At 39.6% G+C, this 23,101-nt stretch overlaps 1 protein-coding gene across 2 annotated transcripts in view; it reads right to left on the reverse strand.

Moving 5' to 3' along the window:
* cpne5b (copine Vb) overlaps positions 1–23,101 on the reverse strand; it is a 172,922-nt gene that overhangs the window by 132,260 nt on the left and 17,561 nt on the right. For both annotated transcript variants that reach the window (XM_036151206.1, XM_036151207.1), the window contains exons 3-4: positions 4,130–4,170; positions 3,789–3,835 (exon numbers count right to left, since the gene is read on the reverse strand). In XM_036151206.1, the coding sequence (XP_036007099.1) occupies positions 3,789–3,835; positions 4,130–4,170 (88 nt within the window). The remainder of the gene's footprint in view (positions 1–3,788; positions 3,836–4,129; positions 4,171–23,101) is intronic.

A 23,101-nucleotide genomic window follows, 5' to 3' on the forward strand; every position in this document is an offset into this window, starting at 1 on the left:
GTGATATTACACACTTGGGAAGAATATTTAATGCGCCTTATAATCTGGTGCGCCTTATGTGTGGACATAGACACACATAGGCATGTTAATTCACACAGGTGCCTTATAATCTGGTGCACCTTATGGTCCAAAAAAAAATGGAACTGCAGATGCACACACAAATTTAATATGGATTCTACGCAATGTTTTATATATGAGGCCCCAGAACTTTATAATGAAACATAAAGGGCCTTTTCCTTGAAGAATAATTATGGAATCAAAGGTTTCCTAGAGAAAAGTGTAAGGTAAATTTGGCTTTATATAAACTGAAATGCATAATCCTAACTGTATTATGTCTGTTTAATTATGTGATCAGCTACAAACTAGAATAAATAAAAGGAGTGGGAGGAAAATAAACAAAGGTTTTCATCAACATATTTCCACACCTATAAATGCATTCAAGCATACACTGTATAGACTTAAGCTAAATCTGAATAAAAACCTACACCTACACAGCCATCTGTTAATTGTGTAGCAGAACATATGAGCAGCAGCTGTAGCATAAGTACTTTTAAATACAAACATTTGCACAAATACATTTAGCTAGATTATGATTTCACATCATAATCTAGGGGCTGTGTTGGTTAACGCGGCTCTGCAACATTGCGTGGACATCGGGGGCAGTTCCCCTGGATTGGCAGACTGGGGTGGTGGTCCCCCTATTTAAAAAGGGGGACCGGAGGGTGTGTTCCAACTACAGAGGAATCACACTCTTAAGCCTCCCTGGTAAGGTCTATTCAGGGGTTCTGGAAAGGAGGGTCCGTCGGATAGTCGAATCTCGGATTCAGGAAGAGCAGTGTGGTTTTCGTCCTGGCCGTGGAACACTGGACCAGCTCTACACCCTCAGCAGGATTCTTGAGGGGGCATGGGAGTTTGCCCAACCAGTCTACATGTGCTTTGTGGATCTGGAGAAGGCATTCGACCGTGTCCCCCGGGGGATCCTGTGGGGGGTACTCCGGGAGTATGGAGTACCGGACCCTTTAATAAGGGCTGTCAGGTCTCTGTACGACCGGTGTCAGAGTCTGGTCCGCATTGCCGGCAGTAAGTCGGACTCGTTTCCGGTGAGAGTTGGACTCCGCCAAGGCTGCCCTTTGTCACCGATTCTGTTCATAACTTTTATGGACAGAATTTCTAGGCGCAGCCAAGGTGTTGAGGGGATCCGCTTTGGTGGCCTTAGGATTGCGTCTCTGCTATTCGCGGATGACGTGGTCCTATTGGCTTCATCAGGGCGTGATCTACAGCTCTCACTGGAGCGGTTCGCAGCCGAGTGCGAAGCGGCCGGGATGAAGATCAGTGCCTCCAAATCCGAGACCATGGTCTTGAACCGGAAAAGGGTAGAGTGCCTTCTCCGGGTTGGGGAGGATGTCCTGCCCCTAGTGGAGGAGTTCAAGTATCTTGGGGTCTTGTTCACGAATGAGGGGAAGATGGAGCGGGAGATCGACAGGCGGATTGGTGCAGCGTCTGCTGTGAAGCGGGCGCTGTACCGATCCGTTGTGGTGAAGAGAGAGCTGAGCCAAAAGGCGAAGCTCTCGATTTACCGGTCGATCTACGTTCCTACCCTCATCTATGGTCACGAGCTTTGGGTCGTGACCGAAAGAACGAGATCCCGGATACAAGCGGCTGAAATGAGTTTTCTCCGTAGTGTGTCTGGGCTCTCCCTTAGAGATAGGGTGAGGAGCTCAGTCATCCGGGGAGGACTCAGAGTAGAGCCGCTGCTCCTCCACGTCGAGAGGAGCCAGTTGAGGTGGCTCGGGCATCTGGTCAGGATGCCTCCTGGACGCCTCCCTGGAGAGGTGTTCCGGGCACGTCCCACCGGGAGGAGACCCAGGGGAAGACCCAGGACACGCTGGAGGGACTATGTCTCCCGGCTGGCCTGGGAACGCCTTGGGATTCCTCCTGAGGAGCTGGCCCAAGTGGCTGGGGAGAGGGACGTCTGGGCCTCCCTACTGAAGCTGCTACCCCCGCGACCCGACCCCGGATAAGCGGAAGACGACGGACGGACGGACGGATGATTTCACATCAATCAAAGGTCAGGCACACAAAGATTATTTTTTATGGTCTGATGCATTCTGGAATTTCCATTGTGTGTCTTACATTAACTTATTTCATATTTTCAACTATGCAAATAGTTAGGTGTGACCATCTTCTAAAATAATCAAAATCTTTCACTAACTATTTCAACGCACACAATTTATACCATCCATCAAAGTAAAAGGGTTTCATCTAATGAGGTTTTGCTTGATGATAACTATTAATTTTTTTCAGGTTAACTTTTCCTGTTTTAGGTGTTTTTATTTTCTAAATCACAGAGAAATGTATAAATATGTGGATATCGTATTATCTCCCAATTGAAGACCCTCCCATGCCCTCCTTCCGAGGCCCCCTCTGACACCCTGTTGGGGTTGATTTTTTTATTTTATTTATTTTTTTACCGTTTTTGTGGGTGTCTGGGATCTGCCCTTGAGGGTGGGGGTTCTGTCATGTTCTGGCCTGTCTGTCTGCATGCTCTCTCACTCCTCCTGCTCTGCAGCAATCTGATGCACCTGTGAGCTGCCTCCTGCGGCAGCACAATACAGCTCATTCCCTTCACCTGTTCCTCTGCCTGTATATACTGGTCTTCAACCGACCAACAGCTATCAGAGTATTCAAAGCCTTGTGCCAGTAGATGTTCAACGTTTTTTTCCCTGCCTGATTCCAAGCTTTGACCTTGACCACGTTTCCACATGTCTTTCTTTCTTGCCAAGCCCCTGTCAGATATCTATGCTGCCTTCTGTTTCCTGGACATAACCTGGACTGTTCTCATGACCACAAACCTTGCCTAGCTCTACGGATCTGTCTGTCTGTCTGTCTCTGTCAGCCCATGTATGACCCACGCCTGTCTTCTCGGATTCAGATCAAGCTTCAACTATTTTGCCTGTCACCCTCTGCCGTGAGCTGCCTACCCTCAGCACGGCCAGGCTCCAGGTTGCTTCGGCAGAGGTTTCCTGTCTGAACCAGGGTCTTAATAAGCCTTTTAAAGTGTGACACCATATCTGGCATTTGGGGCAGCACAATATCAGCATGTGTAACATTTTCCCACAGGTGTTTCAAATGTTACTTCACAATGTGCAATTACTTTGTTCACATACATGTCACATGTAACTAAACTGGAACTGCAGATGTTTTTGTTTTATCATATTTTCTTTTGCAGCATATTGCAGTCAAATATCAATAAATGAATGAAATAAGAAATACATAGGCACATATGCCCACTTTAATATGTTATTTGTGTCTACCTGACTATTTTTTGTTCTTGGGTAGTCAGACTAAATACTGCAGCCCACCAACATTATTAGGGTGATTTACAAGTCAAACAAACAAACAAGCAGATCATATGACAAAGAAAGAACTGGCACTAATACTAAATTAGCTACATAAACTAAGCAAGCTACAGTGAGAGTAGCATTAATGCCTCCACAGAGAGCTTTTTAGTCCCCAAAATGCCAACATATTGATCATCCCCTTCATTTTTCTTTTTCTTTTGCTTTAAAGCCCCAATTAGGGGGATGTTTCCTTGACATTTTCAGAAAACTGATGCTTGAGAAGCTTTAATGAATCGTTATAACAAACTGCCGTAAGCTCTCAGTGACACAGCTACTGAAATTAAATGTCTTGACTAAAGTATTGTAGCTTAATTGGAAAGAATTAATTTCTTGTTTGTTTTTTTTTTTGTTGTGTTGACATGTGTGTGTTTACACAGGTACACTCACCTCTCTCCACTGTTTGGTTTCAACCCCCTGCGTATACAGCACACACACTGAGGGGGGAAAAAAACACAGAGGAGAGAGAAAGACCAAATGTAAAATCCAACTAGCTCAAACAAAATTCAGAAAATATTTTAAGTTTAAGGATAGCTTTGAAAAAACACAAAGTAAAAAAAAAATCACAGCACACATTGATCTCAAAATCTGACAAAAACACAACATGAAAAAGAAAAGGGACATGCAACACTAGAGTATGATTGAAACAGTGTTTTAAAGGGTTAAAATTGCATAAATTGATTAAAAAAATGCTGACAGACAATTAAAGCTGGTCTTTACTGAGTACTTACTTGGATCAGACTTTGAGAAAGTGTCTTTATCCAGCAGGTTTCTGGTGGAAAAAGAGAACATAATTGAAAGAATTAGTATTCTTCTTGCTCAGTAATAAAGATCAAAAGCATTATTTAAAACTGGTTATTTTCTTTTATACTATTTTCAGATTATCTGAAAACCTAATTTCTTAGTTTTAGTGGCTTTTTATTGTTACATTAGGTTATCTTAAACAGTCTTAACTTTCCATTCTGTTTTAAAGCTTGACTTTGGTAGGCTTCTAAACAGACAAAAACATACTGCAAAACCTTACATACGGGAAAATTGTATAAAAGGAATGCAATAATTTGTAGCACACTTTTAAATTAGTTAAATCAACCATACAACAGAGGAAGAAAAATTCTACCTCTATAAAGTAAACATTGTTTTGTAATTCTCCCTCCTGTTCAACTCTTGGCATATAATCATATAGAAAGATCAGAATGTTTTCAGGAAGGGGACAGGAAACTAAATTGCTTCAGGTATGTTTTCATGCTAGTAATCCATTTCTTATTGTCTTTTTTCCCCAACTCAGCCAGATGTTTTCAACCATTCTGCTGGTTGGACCTATGCTTTCAATTCCACAGGGAGAATGAGTTTATTCAGAAATAAGACCACCCCCCCCCTCACCCAAAAAAAAAAGTCATAAAGCAAAAAATGTCAAGTAAAATGTTGTGTTTTGGGTTAGATGCAAGGAAATATTTCCAAATAGGTTTGCAGGGGTGTTTATCAATGTGTTGCATCACCTCCTCTTTCACTGATTTTCTGCAAGTATTTGAGGTGTGAGAGGACACATTCCTCTAGAGATGAAAAAGTACTGCGGTCTGCAAAGAAATGTTTTGGTTGTAAGATATTGTTCAAATTTGACAAATTGATAGAAAGAGACAACAAATTTGTTGGCATCTAAAGATTTGTTAAAATCCTAAATATAAATGAATCTTTGCAAAGAGGGGTGGTCAGAAGACCCACTCTCTGTATGCTCCAACCTTGTTAAATGTTACAGACAGTGATAGTTCAAGGCTTGACACAATTTTGATAATGGAGTCTATCATCAACTATATTGCAAGGCAATATAGGAATGACTTTTTTTATTATCTATTTATATGTATTTACCATTATAATTTCTGCCTGTACATGTATATTATGGTTGTGTCAAAGAGTCACTGTTGTGTCATTCCAGTATAGTTTTCCTGAATATAAACAAAAAAACAGTAAAATAGTCCTTTCCTAAAAGACCAAGTTGAAATGTGCATATAAGATCCCGCTAGGATCTTGATTAGTTCATATTTTCTTACAGTGCCCACTGTAAACTTGACCAGACATCTAAATAAGCAATAGAAAACACAGCTGGGGTCCAGTTTGACTCTTTGTAATTGTTATTTGTTAAGCGCTGAGGTTGCATCTCTACATCTAGGTACAACATATGAGACAAAACTTTGATGCCTGGTCTGTGTGAATATGTAGTTTTATGGAGCTTTTTCTGGTTGTAGTCATCCAAAATGTTCATGTGCTATGAAGAAAAACAAAATCCAACTTTTGTCATCCACAAAACAGCTGTAAGGTCAATATGTTTGCAGGTTCCCAGGGTTTTAGCAGTCATAGTGTCTTGTTGTACATTGTTACAGCAAGGTATACAACCACTGTTCTGTGTAATCCTCTAAATCAGCATACCAACTTAACACACATGAAGATATGTAGCTGGAGATGGGTGATTTCACAAAAATATCAAATTTCACATTTAAAATTATGGTCATAATTTTATCCAGATGTCTTGTGATTATAACAAAACCCTTTAAATAAATAGACATAGAGCGAAGCATTCAGGCCCGACATAGTCAAATCTTTCTATGCAGATCTTAACACCCAACACAACATATATAAAGCAATGAGACACCTGTCATTTAAGTTTAATAGTAGAGCAGAGGTTGATTTCGCAGATCAAATTCACGCTATCAAAAAAATAAAAAATTGAAACCATAAAATTTTACATTTACCCTCAAACACCTTTTACATCTTGTATCAAGCAAATTGTTGTGTGTGAAAAATAGACTGTGCACAAACAGGCTCATTTATGCATTCATGGGTTACAAACTAACATTACCAGCAGGAACATCACCCCAGAAGATTACAGTGTGTGAGATCATGTACAAAGGCATCCTGATTGCTGGTGTGATAAGTCTGTTTACTCACCTGATTTGCTCATCTCCCTCTCAGTGCAGTAATCCTCAGTCTTTTAAATATTTACCCACCCGTCCCGAAAGGAAAAGAAATATGTATACTTGTAGCTCTATTTCTGTATACCATTCCAGGTGATATTTTGCTTTGGGCTTAGTCAGGATGGGGAAATAGAATTTCATCTATTCAATCAGGAAATACCATAACATTGTGAGATATTTCAATTTATTTGTATTGCTTAAGTTTGCAAAACAAACCGACAGCATTTTACACCAAAGAAATAGTCTAAGCTTTTTCTGGTGTTAATGTGCTTTTCATTCATCTGTCTTTCTCTGTCTGACTTAATCTCTGCCCATGTTTGAGGGGTCTGTACTTCCATCAGGCTCACTTGACCTTTGCATGTCTGCCAGGGGGTGCTTCTGTGTACCTAGCGCTATTACCCTTCTTGTTTTGTTTTGTTCACAGGGTCACCACAGTGACATGAGAGCTCTCTCTTATTCCAAAGCCTGCTGTCTCCTCCAGGTCTTAGTTTATGTTTCTCTCTGCTTTTTCCATTTTCCTCCTCCGTTGCAAACCGTAAGCTATGCTCTTTCATCAGCCTCAGTCTGTTTGTTCTTTCAGATCTTCCATTTCTTGGTCCCTCCTTTACAGCTTTGAAGATCACACTTAGAGAGTTTTTTTTCAAGTTAAGAAAAGAGGGACAAAAGACTTAAGGTATTGTGTTTTTCATTTTATGTGTAAAGTTGAAAAGATCTGTTACTGTGATGGTTTATGACTAAAGCTGTGCTGGATCAAATTACATTGCATTGTGTTTGCTTTGATTTAATCTTAAAAATAAATAATAAATAAATAAATGGCAAATTTGATTAGAACAACATAACTTTTAAAAAATTTGCACATTGTCATTTTATAATGTATATGTTTCATTTAATTTGCTCCAACAAGACAGGGGTAATTTTGGAAGAAATATTTCCATTGTTAAATTTCTAAACTTGCATAAAAGAATGTCTCCATGGTGCTTTGTTTCTGATAACTGGCAGCGTTGTTAAGTTTAATTTATTCAGCTTTTATCCCTATAAAACTTTTTTTATTGCATTTGGACCCTTTCCACGCACCAGCCCTAACAGCCCTCAAAGGTACATTAGCATGCAGTGTGTGAGGCAGCAATTCAATTCTAGCCATTCGTGGTTTATTGTGGCTGTCTAAATGCGGCCGAGTTTTGGCAATGTCACTTTTAATGCACAAGTGTTAACGGCTGTGTTGCATCTCAAAACAAAAGGAGTAATACATTCAAATAAACATTTTGACAATTTTATCCAAAAAGCAGTTTGGCTATTCAAACCTTACATTGCACAATTAGAACTGTTTTTGCTATGTGGAAGATCTCTAGTTCTGGAGCTTTATACCTTAGACATGACTGCACCAAAAAACGCATCTGGTAACTGGATGTGCCTCTTTACCGGGTTGATTTGCCCTGACCAAATCAAATCAGGGTTGAAACCTAAAAATCAGATCTGATCTGTGAATGCATCATACTTTGTGCCGATACGCCAAACATAAAACAGCCTGCGCCTTTGAAAATGTTGTTGCTGCAGGAAGATGTCAGAGGAAGCCCAAAGTTGAAATAATCTAAAAGGAAACTATAATTAGGTTTTATGTATGCTGAGATAATTCAGAGGGAAAGAAAAAGAGAGAGCAAGATATCCAGGAGCTAACAGGAAGGCTGAGGGAAGTAAACTTCTGTTCTTTGGAACAAACACAATTAGACTGCAATTTTAGTAATGCAAGCGGCTCCATTCACCAACTAAAGATGTTAATGACGGTTTAAATTGTCCAATACATGATAATTTAGTATTCATTTTTGAAATATTGAAATAATGTTTAATCACTGCTCCCTCCCACAGCAGTGTGAGACTGTCTCACAGTTTATGACCACTTACTACAAGATGTTTTAAAAACAAATTTTAATGTTATTATTCTTGTTTAAGATATATTTTAATAAGATAAAATCGGTATCTGCAGATCAATGTTTGTTTGTGAAAAAAGGAACAATCCCATTGAAAAAAACTGTTGAATATTAATGAGAAACAGTAGCAAATGCTAATTTTAGTAATTTCTTTGTTAAGAAAAACAACAAATACAAATAAAAATGTATAGTCCACACTTAGGTCTAGTTGAGAGAATGGTTTGCTTTTTCTCTGAGGAGCAAAACTGATGCTTATTACAGCTCATGTGCCTCCTCAAAGTTTACTCCATCTTTATTTACTCTTCCCAATGCTCGCTGCCTGTTGGTAGCTGGCTGACGGCTACATATTGGTTTTAACAACATCTCAATGATTGGAATTCACTAAGTGTGTGATAGAAGACTAACAACACATTCAAGAATGTTATAAACACTGATGTAATACAACTTGAAAAAGAATATATACCAAAATAGTGAAAATGAGATTAAGCTGTGTGCCAAACAAAACTCTCAGTTTTATTGGAGATGGGACAATGCAAGAGAGAAATCCCTCAAACAGGATGTTTTATATCAATTCATATCTGTTTAGTTTCTCATGAGTATTCTTAACTCTCTCTGTCACTCTGATTCGTTAAAGGATTGATTGCATCACTGATCTTAAGAAGCATGGAAAAGGACAGTTTATTTCCAGATAAATATAATGTTTTGTATTTCAGTGAAGCATAGCCGTGGTGGACTAACCATCAAAACATGCCTTAGGCCCATGATTATCTATCACTCAGTATTTGATGTAACATGGACTTTGTAAAGCCCAGAAATGTATCTGTCCTCATGAGTTATCAAATTGTGTACTTGCAAGAGTTTCATTCACTGTCTACCTACAGGGGTATCTACAAAGTACCTACAATGGACTGTAGGTACCCCATAAACAAGCCATGAGAACCATGCAAAGTACCAAACTGTATTACCCATTGTTATACTCTTTTAAAGTGAACAATGGACAGCTTACATTTTTCTTTGAGAAATCATACAAAGAATGCACTTAAGTAAAGAAAAAAGCTATTTAGCTTCATTATACATTCTAGTATATATGTAATGACAAAACTCCTTTTTTAGCAGCAGCAAAATACAGCAAATTGAAGATGTGTGTTTTCTGTATGTTCAGTTTCCTCCCCTCCTCATTTTTCATTTTTTATTTTTTAGCTCAGAATGCAGTTTGTGTTGAAATTTCCACACTGCCATCACACATTAGAGGGAACTGTGAGTTCATGGAAAGGTTGCCGCTGAAGCTGTCCATGAACATAGAAGAAATGCACGCAGAAGGTCTGTAAATATGAAAACATTGTTTCTAATAACCCCACCTGTATCAGCCTTTTTGGAAAGGCTAATTGAAGCTGTTTGTCTTGTATATCTTGATAGAATTTTAAAAGAAACTAAAAGGAAACTGCTTTGTTTCACTCTGTTTCTTGTTATGACATGAAAATAGACTATCCCTGCTTCTTATTTTTCTTCAGAATAAAATTTTTTATCCTCGTGTGTTCATCTTTGTGCGTTTTTTTGTTGCTGTTGTTGTTTAACCTATTTATTTGCCAATGCAGACATTATCACCCAATCCTGCAAGTACCAACCAGTTGTTCCTTCCTAATTTAGTTCATGTTGTTGGACACTCACTGGTACAAATCAAACCGGCCCATATGTCCTCCACTGCTGCCTTCTCTTTATCTCTGTCATTTCCACCTTCTGTTTTATCTGCTGGCTGTGTATCAATCCCCTAATGGCATCACCATTATCTGTCATGGTAAGCAGAGCCTCAAGCAATTTTCATCCCATCACCACTCTTTATTTTCCTTCCTTTTATTAAAAACTGTTTTTTTTTTTATTTAATGATATAGAAAAAACAAGTGAGAAATAAAAACATGGTATTCCATATGTTTTGCCCCTTTTATCATTTTAATCACATTTATCATGATAGAACAAATATATGGACTCAGAATGCAATTTGTGTTGAAATATACATAGTCTGCCATAAATAAATATAGGTCATACATTCTACATGTAGTTACAATGTAGCATTTGGCCCTTTACAAAAACAAGATTCCTCTTGTTTTTATTTTATTGTTATAGTAAATGTTTCAGATCATCAACCAAATGTATAACAGACAACATTACTTTGAGTAAATATAATAAATCAGTTTTCAAATGAGGATTTCAGTTTCCAAGTGATTGGATAAAGCTATCTGAACCTAACTTTCCATTGTGAAAACATAAACCCATTTATAAGGTGAATTCAATGTGAATTAAATTTTACTAGCCACCCCCAGGTCTGATTACCGCAAGACATGTAGAATTAACAAATTACCTAAACAGGGCCCTTTCTGAAATGGCTAAAATTGGTCTTGTCAAGTGTGACAAAATAGTGAATAGTAATAATAATAATAATAAAACTGTAAAATTAGAAGGTGACAAACAGTGTCTAAAAGTATCCATGTCCTTTAAGACGGATCATTTTTAATTTGTAAATCCATTTTTTTTACACTCACTAAATTAAGAGCAGTATTTCTAAAGAGTTTGATAGAGCAGATCACTGCTTTTTCAAAAATGGCATATTGTTAATCTAGTCCTTAGGACTATCACAATGAGAAAAGATGGGAAATAGTTTAGGGCTATGTGTGGAGAGACTGGTGTCAGAATGAGCAACTCCACGTTTGAGGCTATGCTTCTGAGATGGAAAGGCATCGACTGTGAGCTCCAGGTTGGAAATTAATGGTCTCTTGCGGTGGAGAATTTGAGGTGTATTGCAGTCTTATTTGTGAGTTGGTGAGAAAGGCGTCAGTAGATTGACAGATGAAAAAAAATAAATGTCTGCAGGTCTGAGGGTGCTCCAGGCTGTTGTTAAAGATAGAGCTGCGTGATGGTTGTCTCACTGGTCAATTTGAAGTACTTGGCCTCATCTATGTTTTATCAGAATGGGGGATAATGGAAAGAACACGATTTTGGATCGAAGTTTATTTACACAAAAGAGCCTTTTCATCTTTTCTCACTTCACAAAAATAACTTACATTTACTCTATTGGGATTTTATGGGAAAGGCCAACTAAAAGTGGCACATCATTATGAAGGGGAAGACAAAATGATTGATTTCACTTTTGTCACAAAAAAATCTAATAAGTGTGAAGCAGATTTTTATTCAGACCCTTTTAATATTGATACCCCTAAATAAAATCCAGTACAACCATTTTATTTTAAAAGACCCCTACTTAGTAAAAGGATCATCCTTCAAGTAATTTAATCTCATTGTATAAACAGTGGTCCAATGGATGCCTAAGAGATTTGTTTGAAAACATTAGTGAACAACCAGGATTATGAAGACCAAGGAACTGAGCAGAAAGGACAGGAATAAAGCTGTGAAAAGGTTTAAAGTCATTAGCTTTTAACATTTTATGGAACATTCTCCCATCCAATATCTAAAAAAGGATAAAGTAGGACCAAATGTCAAAACCAGCTCAACATGGTCATTACCTAATCAGTAGCCAAAGCTTTCACTATAGCTTTCACTTCTTTCACACACAAAAAAAAAAAATCTAAAAAGTGTGAAGTGGAAAAAAATTATGTAGTCTGTCCAGGTATTGCCCAGATATCTTTAAAGGCAGGGAAAGTGCAGAGCCATGGTGGGATGATGATACGGTTTAGTGATGAAACAAAAACTTACAAGAATGGGGAAACATAAGCGCCAGGGACAACAGATGTTCACAGGATGACCAACAGAAATCCGAGAATCCAGCCGGGAAGAAACAGAAACCAGGAACTTAAATACAGCTGGGAAGTAATCTGCTGCATGAGAATCGGGTGAGTAATAATCAACAGAATACCAAACAGCCAGGGGGAAGAGAGCATACTGAGCAGGGACTGGCTTGAAGAAATCTAACAAAGGCAATGACCAGGATATATAAATAGTCCACAAAACTAACAACTAATAAAGGAAAACTAACTAAAGAAAGCATGATCCAGGAACATAAAAAAAGACAAACACCAAAGCATCATGACACTGTTCAGTTGTCTTTGTTTTCTATTATGTTTTTATTGAACAATTATGTCAGATAATTTGCTGCAGAGTTGCTAAACAAGGCCATGAACTTCCAGCTTACCAATTTTGCAAATCCACCATTTTTATTTTTTACGGGATTTTGTAGTCCATGCTAAAGGATCCCGAAGCTACAAGTAGATAAGTGAAAGTGTTCGGTCATTGGGTGTATTAACCCATACAATTAATGTCACCATTCCCTAGCATACCACAAAACATGGCCGAACGGCATGGAGTGGAACGCTCTTCGACCTGTAGGGGGGCGGAGTCTGAAGTGCCTCCTTTAGATTCAAAAAGACAGAACTAAAACTGTCATGGTAGAGACTTAGCTTTCTGTTTAATATTATATTTCAGTTTTCAGCTCTTTTAGGTTGTAGTTATGATTTGACCTTTATTTCTGTTAGTCTTAGCTCCTCCCTTCCCCTCACTTAAGCTTTCCCTTCACTCCCTTTGCAGTCAGTGACACCTGTTGGTAATCATTCAGTCAGATGCATTTCACCTGCTAGTCTCCCTATTTAAGCCTCCCTCTGTCTCACTCTTGTGCCGGTCCGTCTTCAGTCACCCACCTCTCCATGCCAGTCATCGTTTTGCCTTGGAAGATTTGTTTGCTCTCTTGTTAAGGTTAGTCTTGCCAGTCACTCTAAGGACTGTTTACTCTCTGTTTGTTCCTGGAGAAGTTCTGCTCTGTGTCCTGGTGTTTCCAGAGAACTGCTAACCTGACTAGCCGCCCAGAAGAAGCTCTGCTCTGTGCTCCGGTGTCTCCAGAGAACTGCTAACTAGTAGCACTGAGCTTCCTGGCCACTTTTGATTATTATGGACTCTAGCTCTGGGCCGTCAGCTCCTATCATCACCTACATCTCTGATCCTCTGCAACACTGACCTTCCGGACTTCCTCACCCACCATCCAGCAACCTCTTGTAATAAAACTCTTAAAACCTTTAGTCCTGTGTGCGCGTCCTGAGTACATCGGTAAGCAATCATGACAAAAACGAGTTGCTCTCAGATGCACCTCATAACAGGGATAAAAAGAGGGAATGTGGAGCTACAATAATGAGAAATTCAAACCAAAGTATTGCAGGTCTAACTTTATACAGACCACAACTGAATGATTTCAATGTGAAAAGCAATGGCTTAAAAGCATGACTTTTAAGTGATGCTTGCAGTTTGTCACAAGCCTTATGGGTGACATGGCAACCATACAGAAAAAGATTATCTGGTCAGACGAGACCAAAACACACTTATCCCCATAGTGAAACGTGGCAGTGGCTGCATAATGTGGAGAGGAAGTTTTTCCTCAGCAGCAAGAGAAAAGACAGATGGGGCTAAATAAAGCGGATTCCTACGATTGAACCTGTTGGAAGCTGCAAAAGACTTGGGACTGGAGCATATAGGTTCACCTTCAAGCAGGACAGCAGCCCTAAATGTACAACCAGAGCTGCAATGGAGAGGTTTAGATTAAAGCACACCCATGCATTAGAATGGCCAACTTAAAGTCAAAACCTAGATACAATTAGGAATTTTTGACAAGACTTAAAAAATGATACTCACAAACATTTCACCCCCAGTCTGACTGAGGATGGACTAAATGTCACTCTTCAGATGTGCAAAGCTTGTGCAGACATGCCCTAAATGACTTGCAGCTTTCACTGTAGCAGAAATGGGTTCCAAGGAATGATGAAAATATTCTTCACACTTTTCAGATGGTTTCTTATATTTATCAAATTTAAAAAGTATCATTAATGTTCCTTCCACTCAGACTTATATAGACACCAGACGGGTAAGAGATTAAAGAATAATGGCAAAAATGTTGCAATAACTGAAAGTTCTATACAAGCACACAAACAATTGGGAGTTTAACTTGGGTAAATGCAAAAGTAGGTCTACTGAAACGAGACCCCGTCAAAGCAATTATTTTATCCCAATGTCAAGTGCAGCCCCAACACCAAATGCCTTGCCTACACCCCAGACAACAATGGTACTGTCCTAAATCTGAAAGTAATCCCCACCCAAAATATTCTTCCGACAACATGCCAACACCAGAAATTCTCCAGTATTTTATAGCACAGGTGAAGGCAGCGCCTAAATGAGCCCAACGAAAATCAAACAGTTGTTGCTGTTAAAAATGCAGAGACTTTGAGGCTTTCATATGGAGGAAAAGAGCGCTTGTCTGCAAGCAGACTCCAGTAATTACTGTAAAATGCAGTGCTCTCGCTCCAAAATGAGGTCTTTTTCCTCACCGTAAGCTGGGAGTGTTAGCAATTTTAGGTCACAGCTTTCCACAGAGAAAAGCAAAAATTAGCAATCACAAAAAACTTTTACAATTTTGAAATCATTTTTTGTCTTTCAATAGGATTACAAAAGAAAACTTTTTTAATTAGGTGCTGTGTCAATCAACTACACCACAAAGTTGCATCTCTTTTATCCTATTTAGAGCAAAATATGTCACTACATTAAATCTTATAAATTAAATTTCAAAAGAGCCAGCAATACTGCAAAAGGGTTTCAAAACTAACTTAATCAAAGTTATTTTACAATATGATTTTCTTTTCTTAGGAACTAGATCCTTGTAAAGGAGGGTGCCAGATTTTCATATTTATGGCTATGCACTCATGGGTATTTGTGAAATCAAAAGAGAGTGTGAATGTAAGGAAAGATAAGATGCAAGCAGAAGACTGAAGAGGAGGAAAAAATGTGTCAGAGAACGTGTGAGTGCTTATGGAGTTGGAAAGAGGGAAGAGTGCCGTCCTAGGAGACTATATCAGAAATAGACCAAGCATAACGGAGTTCCTCTTGCACAAGAAGAAACAAACGTCTGTTTCACAGACCCACAGATACTGCTGACTTTATTTACAGAAATCTGACACAAACTACAATAATTAGACTTCCCCTTTCCTCTAACCTGCGGGAGCCTCCTCATCATTCTAACTCTAACGCTTCAGAGAGCCGACTGAGAGAAGGGTGATAAATATCTAGGGATCAGTGGCTCTCTTTGAAGATGTGAATATTGAGCTGCTGAGATTCTTGACTGGGAACAAAGCACAACTCAGCACAAATAGGCTGCCACTGGCTAATAGGGAAAACTTTGGGACCTAATGGATGTGCTGCTCAATTGTGGAGTGATTTATAAGCACGTGCTTATTTGTTCACAATTGCCTCACATTATTGCAGCATATATGCATAGTTTCCCCCACACAAGCACATTGTGACAGAAATGTATGGCGTAATTTACCATAAATGAGCGGCTCCACAGGCTGGAGAGATTAACCGTTGCTAATTTTCTTCTTGCCAAAATACATTCAATACTGTAATGTGCACATTCAAATTATGTTAACACAGTATTCCATAGAAACTGGCATCAAAGACAAGGCCAGTTTTAAGCATATATCAGTGAAAGGTTACCACGTAGGATGTATTTTTCTGGTGAAAGAAGAACAGTTTGTGGGAGTTAAATATGTCTGAGTTGAATGCATACAACCCAAGCTCTGTGCTTGAAATCTTGCCTGTGCACAGTACAGCTGAAAGGTTTGAAAAATGCATTATGAATTTAATTTCATTGTCAAACATAACCATTAGAAAGAGCTACCAAGAAGTTTTTGTTCACATTATTTGTCCAGTTTTGCTCAATCAAACAGGTCACCTAATCAACCTTTGTTTACAGTCAGTTGTATTTGATACATTCCAGGCACAGATGGACACAGAGTCCAGTTGGCTAGGTTAGGTTGAATTCATTTTTGTGGCTCTCTTGGTCAGACAGGCAGTGGTCAGATCTGTAAGTTCAGTCAGTGGTTAGGCAATCCTTGTTATCAGTTTTTCCATTTGAGTCAAACTTGACTCAAATGGAAAAAAGGGGCTGAAAGCGTTACCACTGGGGTTAAACAACAAGCTGACACTGTGCAGATGGAGGATCCGTCCTTATATGGCAGCAGCTGCTGATCATGGTGATGAAGCTCAAGTATGATGGTCACAGCACAGGTGTGGCAGGTCCCCCACCCCTTCAAGGGGTCCTTCAAAATGGCCGGCGGCGTCCCACATGCCTGTGGAAGTCCTGGATGAGTCAAGAGCCCAAGATTGCAGAACGGGATACCCAGCTGCATTCTTCAGGGCCGTACCCCTCCCAGTTCACCAAGTACTGTAAACCCCGCCCACGACGGCGAACATCCAAGAGGTGGTGTATCGTGTAAGCAGGAGCATCATCAATAATGCTGGGAGACGGGGGAGGCCCGGCAGGAGGACACAATGGACTGGTAACAACAGGTTTTACCTGGGAAACATAGAAGGATAGGTGGATTTTCATCATCTTGGGGAGGTTCAGGCGAACGGTCACCAAGTTTGTGATCTGGTCAACTGTGAAAGGTCCAATAAAGTGGGGTGAGAGTTTTTTTACGGATGGCTTTCAAAGGCAAGTTTCTTGTGGACAACCTGACTTCTTGTCCCGGTTGAAAACTGGGGACTGGGTTCCTGTGGCGCTTGGTAAGGAGGCAGTTACGTTTCACAGTCCTGGAAAGGGCAGCTCTTGTCCTGCACCAGACTCTGTGACACCTGCGAAAGTGATGTTGAACTGAGATGATAGAAAGTTCTTGTTTATGAGAGGGAAACAGAGGAGGTTGGTATCCTAGTGATGCTTCGAACGTGGACATACCTGTAGCTGAGCTGGTGAGGTAGTTGTGGGCATATTCTACCTATGGTAAATACTGGTACCAGGATGTCAGGTTATCTATGATAAAACAGCGAAGAGCTGCCTCCAGGTCTTGAGTCACGCTCTCTGTCTCGCCATTAGTTTGTGGGTGAAAACTAGATGAGAGGCTCACTGTGGCCCCTAAAGCCTGAAAGAAGGCTTGCCAAACCTTGGAAGTGAATTGTGGTTACCGGTCAGAAACTGCATCCAGCGGAATGCCACATGGAGAACAAGTAGCTTGGCCATTTCTGTGGCTGTGGGCAACTTTGGGAGAGCAATAAAATGTTCTGCTTTCAAGAACCGATCAACAATGGTTAAAATGACTGAGTTACCTCAGGACATGGGTAGACCAGTAACAAAGTCCAGTGAGATATGGGACCAGGGTCTACCTGGAATTGGTAGTGGCCACAAATCACCGAAGGGTGGTTTGTTGCTGGACTTTCCTCGATTGTCCTGAGCTATACATGGCCACCAGAAGTGCCTTTGTACAAGAAGAAGGGTTCGTTGAGCCTCAGAATGGCAGGCAAATTTGGAGAAGTGAACCCATTGCAGAAGCTTAGGTCGAACCCTCTCAGGAACAAAAAGACAGTCGATTGGGCAGTCACTGGGAGTGGGTTGTACTAGTTGGGCTTGCCTCACCAACTGCTCAATCTCCCAGGAAAGGGTAGCCACCGCATAAGAGGTTGGCAGGATGGTCTCAGGTTTCTCTTTGGGTGAGTTGGGACTGACGAGATCAGTCCCGACTCATCAAGCATCAGGCTTGGCATTCTTTGAACCTGGTCTGAAGGTCAGGACAAAGTTAAATCGTGAGAAAAAAATCGTAAGAGGTGTTAACCTCTTAGTGCATTGTATGTAGGACAGGTTCCTGTGGTCTGTCCAGACCATAAATGGTTGTGTGGAAACCTCCAGCCAATGTTGCCACTCCTCCAGGACTAGCTTAACAGCAAGCAGCTCTCAGTCTCTCATGCTGTGGTTTCACTCGACCTCCGTGACGTCGGGCCGCCCCATTCCCGGCGTCGCTCACGCCTGTTGTCATGATGGATAGATAGAGTGATCAAAGTGTTCAAATCGTTAGCTTCACCTCTGACCAAGAGTTCGTCTTTTAAAACCTAATTTAAGGCAATGTAATACACTCTTCTGAGAGACTGATCGTTCCATCCGGATTCGGCGGCCACAGTGTGGAAGTCCACTGAAAACTCTGCAGCATTATTGGAGCCTTGTTGAAGTTTTAGCAGAGTTGAATGCTAGGGTCCATGCTGGAGCTTGGTCCCACAGCAAACCCATGACATAATATATTCTTGATAGGTCTGAAGCAAGAGCCGAGGGTTGCTGGCTAAGCACCATCTGACATTGTAACAGGAAGCCTCGGAGAATGGGGGTGGATCCGGAACATATGCCCTATGGGGGACTACCGGTGCAGCTGCAGGTTGAGGGGCAGCCGAAGACGGAGCCAGATACAGGAGTTGGGCTTCAAAAGCTGGAGCCTGGGGAACTTGAGCAGATTGTAACACTGCAACAGAGGTAAGCAAATGTATGAGGTGAGCTACCTGAGCAGTCAGCTGTGGAAGTTCGATGTGAATGGTCTGGCTGGCCGTCTCCAGCCCAGTGAGTTTGTGGTCAATTGATAACCACCTGATATTGAGTTAGAGCTAGTCGTAGGAGAAGCTGATTTTAAAGTGTTGGAAAATGGATGGATGGATGGATGAATGGAAGTGTAACAAAAAAGCAAAAACTGAAGAAACCTGTAAGCAGGCGAAGACTTTTTTTGATGGCACTATATATGCAAAGTCAGAACAGTTATATTTATAAATATTCTCACCGGTTGCTTTGATGGGTCTTCCTGTTGTTGATTAACAGAAGTAATACATGAGCCAATCAAACATATCAATTAAATGCATCTACGTACTTAAGACAACTTGCTGAAATCCAAACTGGGCAACAGAATGGACAAGGTTGAGACTAAATGAATTTGAACAAGGCTTGGTTGTTGCTGCCAGAAAGAGGTGGTCTTAATATTTCAGAAACTGCTGTTCTACTGGGTTTCATACCTAACCCTCTTTAAGTTTTACAGAGAATGGTCTAATAAAATAAAAATAGCAAACAGCAGCTCTGTGAACAACACTACATTAGTCAATGTCGGGGGTCAGGGGAAAATGGGCAGAAGATAGAAAGTTGTCAGTATCTCAAATAACCACTCACTACAACCAAGGCATGTTGAATACCATCACTGGATGTACAACATGCTAAACCGTCACAAGTAGGAAAGTAGGTTATGAAATAAGTTTGTTTAAATAGCAACTTTTCACACTTTTCAAACCAATACAAAACACATCAATATAAAAAGCAGATAACACAAAAATAAATGGCAATACAAATCCCAAATCTACCCTAATGAGCCCTTCATGACCAGTTAAGGCTGACTATTTGTTTCCCCTTATGACCTAAGTGTACCCATCATCTTATTAGTAACTTCAAGCAGGATAATGCACCATGGCACAAATCTTAAGTAATCTCAAACTGATTTCTTGTCATTGTCAAAGAGCTCACTGGACCAACATAGTCTCTGTGGTCACCAGATCTCAACCCAGAAAGCAATTTTGGATTAACATCATGGCTGCACCAAAAATCTGCCAAGAATGTTTTGGACACCTTGTCGAATTGATGCCATAAAAAACTAAGGATGTCTAGCAATGGCAAGTGGCCATTGAGTGTTAATGTAGAGAAAGATTTTGTTATATTTCATAAACCCCAGGTTTAAACCCAAATCAGAAAGTGTTTGGGTAAAAATAAGAAATCGCCCCAGCAATAAAAAATATAACAAACACATACAAGGTGGATATTTTGCCTCAAGGACATTGGGTATAAAGGCTTATGTTTGATATGTTGAATGAAAATGGAGGCGGAACAAATAGATTGAATGGCTGAGATGCAAAAGCAAGGGGTTGATGTAGAAAAAGTTAAGAGGAAAAAGAGAGGACACTGGAGGGGGACTTGAGAACAGAAAACAAGAGAAGAGTGGGGTGAACAGATGGAGAGTTAAGGAAATGTGTAATATGAGCAATATAGGGAGCTGTGGGGGTGGAAGAATGACAGTAATATCTTTATGAGCAAAGGAATGAAGCAGTGGCTTAAGCATATGGAGCACACTCTTATTAAAGTAAGATGAGTTGTCCCAACACATTTCACTGTCTCTTTTTCACACATATTATTTGTCTCATAATGTTTTCTCTGTTATTACTTTACTGTCTTATTGTTGTCCTAATTGCAAAATTGAATAAAAAAATATCTCTGTATAGAACAGAAATATATATATATATATATAAACAGCTTATTGTAAAGTTTTCAAACAACTAAGAACATATTTTCTCCACATGTTATTATTATTTCTTGTTCACCTTAGACAAATAAAAAAGGCTAAAACCAGAACCAGCTCATAAATAAAGTCCAGTTTGTAGCCCCCCAAATTCCCAATTATCATCTAAGTGAAATTATTGCAGTGGCATTGCTTTAGTGTCAGATCGATGACAGAACCAAGCAGGATCGTTTTTCCCACCAGCTGCTGAATTATTCAGACCGAGATCTCCTCCAGGGAGCCTCCCGCCCTGCAAGCCAGATACACATTAGGAGCCTGCAACCTGCCAGGGAAGATCGGGATCATCAGAAAATTCCTAACAAGCAGGAGCTCATACTGAAAGGTTAGGACCCTGACAAAATGAGATTCATGGAATATTTATGAATTGTTGCATATGAGATTTTTTTTTCTTTTCTGTGAGCTGGAAAATTTGATAGTTATCTTTAACAAAAAACAAGTAATTAGAAGAAGAAAAAGCACCACAGGTACCCGCTTGCATTTCATTTGCAAATCAGGCAACAGCGTTTAAACCTTCTAACCAATTCGACAATTTCAAACTTTGAGATGTACAACTTTCTGCCTTTACAATTTCGCTCTTGAAATGAATCAGTGAAAGTGAAATGCGATGAGAAAACGAAAAGTAACTCTAACTTTAAACACAATATCCTGAGGTATGAATTTTTGAGTCTTCATCACACTTATTCATTATGAACTGCATAATTATACTAGAGAATTGGGTCACGGCAGAGAGAACATTTTTATGTCAGCTTTCCACCTCTGTTTGCCTTTGGGACCTTCTCTCTGGGCTAATGAGCTCCTCTAGCTACACCAAAAGTAAAACGTGGATCATTCTCTCGTCATGAATAACATCCAGAGTGAGAGACCGCATTAATTCCCGTGTATCTGCGAGGCTGCACCTCTGCGCCAAGATACTTTAATCTAAATGCTAATGTTTACACGCGAATGTACAAATATTTACAAGGTGTTATAATATTTTGAGGAATTGGACAAATTTAAAGTTGTGCCAGATGCATGTTGCTTTGCTAAAGTAATTTCTGCTCATTTCAAAAATATCTCAAGAAACAAGTAACTATGCCAACAGAGTTGTTTACAGTTGCGCCCGGCACAGTTGAGGTGAGCCTGTCACTGCTTTCTTAATCGCGCCGCTATGCATGTTTGCATGCGCTGACGATGCTGAATTCATTCTACAACTGATCCGACCGTCCTATTTCCTCCAGGGCAACCCAAAAAAAAAATTATTATGGGAAAAACAAATCAGGTTTTCTTCCAGTGTAGATCAGATGATGTGTCTGACACACATTAAGCTCAAAAACTGTTGATCAGACCCAAAATGTCCTGACAAATTAATAAACATTGTTCTACTTTTTGTTTCTTCTTGAGTCATATTATTTTGACATAACGACATGTTTACTTGAGTTAAGTCTCTGGCTACTTTACCTACCTCTAGTTATTTCACTGAATGAAAAACAAGGATCTTTTAACCAGAAATGCTTCAGGTACAAACCTACACAGTTTATGTGAAAGTGGAACATAATGTATGTGCAGAAGCTTTTTTGTTCCCCATATTTTCTATCTACTGAGCCTGTTTTGTCATTTGGAGGTCAGGTGGATGGACAGAAACGAGTAAGTATTTTCAGTGGAGGTGCTTTGCCCCAGATATATACATTACCTATAATATGTATTGTGTCAAAAGAGATTATTATGTTGTAAAAAAAAAATAAATAACTAAATTTAGAAATGTGTTTTTGATGGAATTTGTTATTTTATAATGATATAATTTATTTGATTATTAATTTTTATTGTATTCTTTAAAATGCCAGAATTTGCACATAACCTTATATATTTGTCTGTCTGATTCTATAACTTTAACAAATCAAATCAGAGGCTATGATAAAACTTTTATTAGGTGGCCTTTTTAATACTTACTATTCCACAGTTACCTCAGTAATGTTTAGGATGACTGCAGTTTACGTCTACGTGAATGAAAATGTCAAATTATTCACAAAGTGGCAGTCAACAAAATATATGTTTTGGAGTGGCCATGCCCCTTTCCCAGATCTCAGGTACAATATTATATTTGTTACATGAGCAGGAAAGTTTTGTTTAAAAAAGGCAGCCTACAAATTTGATTCAGTTACACTATGTCTGTCAGGAACAATGGAGCAAAATGAAAACCAACTACTGCAAGAAGTTTGTGAAAGAAAACCTGGAATATTTGACCCAAGTCATAAAGTTTCAAAGGCAATTCTACCACATGCTACAGATACATCTCAAACTGGAATATAGAGAAAAGGTTCAATATTACAGAAAGTTAAACAATTATTTTAGCTTTATTACATGAGAGAAATGGTCCAAGCCTTTATTTCTTTACATTTGGATTATGATGGTTTAAAGATCTCTCGCCCAGTGAACGCTGGAGATAGGCACCAGCACCCCCCGCGACCCCATGAGGGATAAAGCGGTTCGGAAAATGGATGGATGGATGGGTTTAAAGATGATGAAATCCCAAAATTCATTGCTTTGAAAATTACAATATTGTGGAAAGAGTTAAATATTGCACACCAATGGTGTCACACCCTAATCAGCTAATTAACACAAAATACCCACAAAGGTTTCCTGTACCTCCAAATGGTGTTTCAGTCTCAGTAAATAGGCTACACAATCATGGGGAAGACTGTTGACTGGAG

The sequence above is a fragment of the Fundulus heteroclitus genome, chromosome 20 (genome assembly GCF_011125445.2).
Source record: "Fundulus heteroclitus isolate FHET01 chromosome 20, MU-UCD_Fhet_4.1, whole genome shotgun sequence".
Classification (NCBI taxonomy): Eukaryota; Metazoa; Chordata; class Actinopteri; order Cyprinodontiformes; family Fundulidae; genus Fundulus; species Fundulus heteroclitus.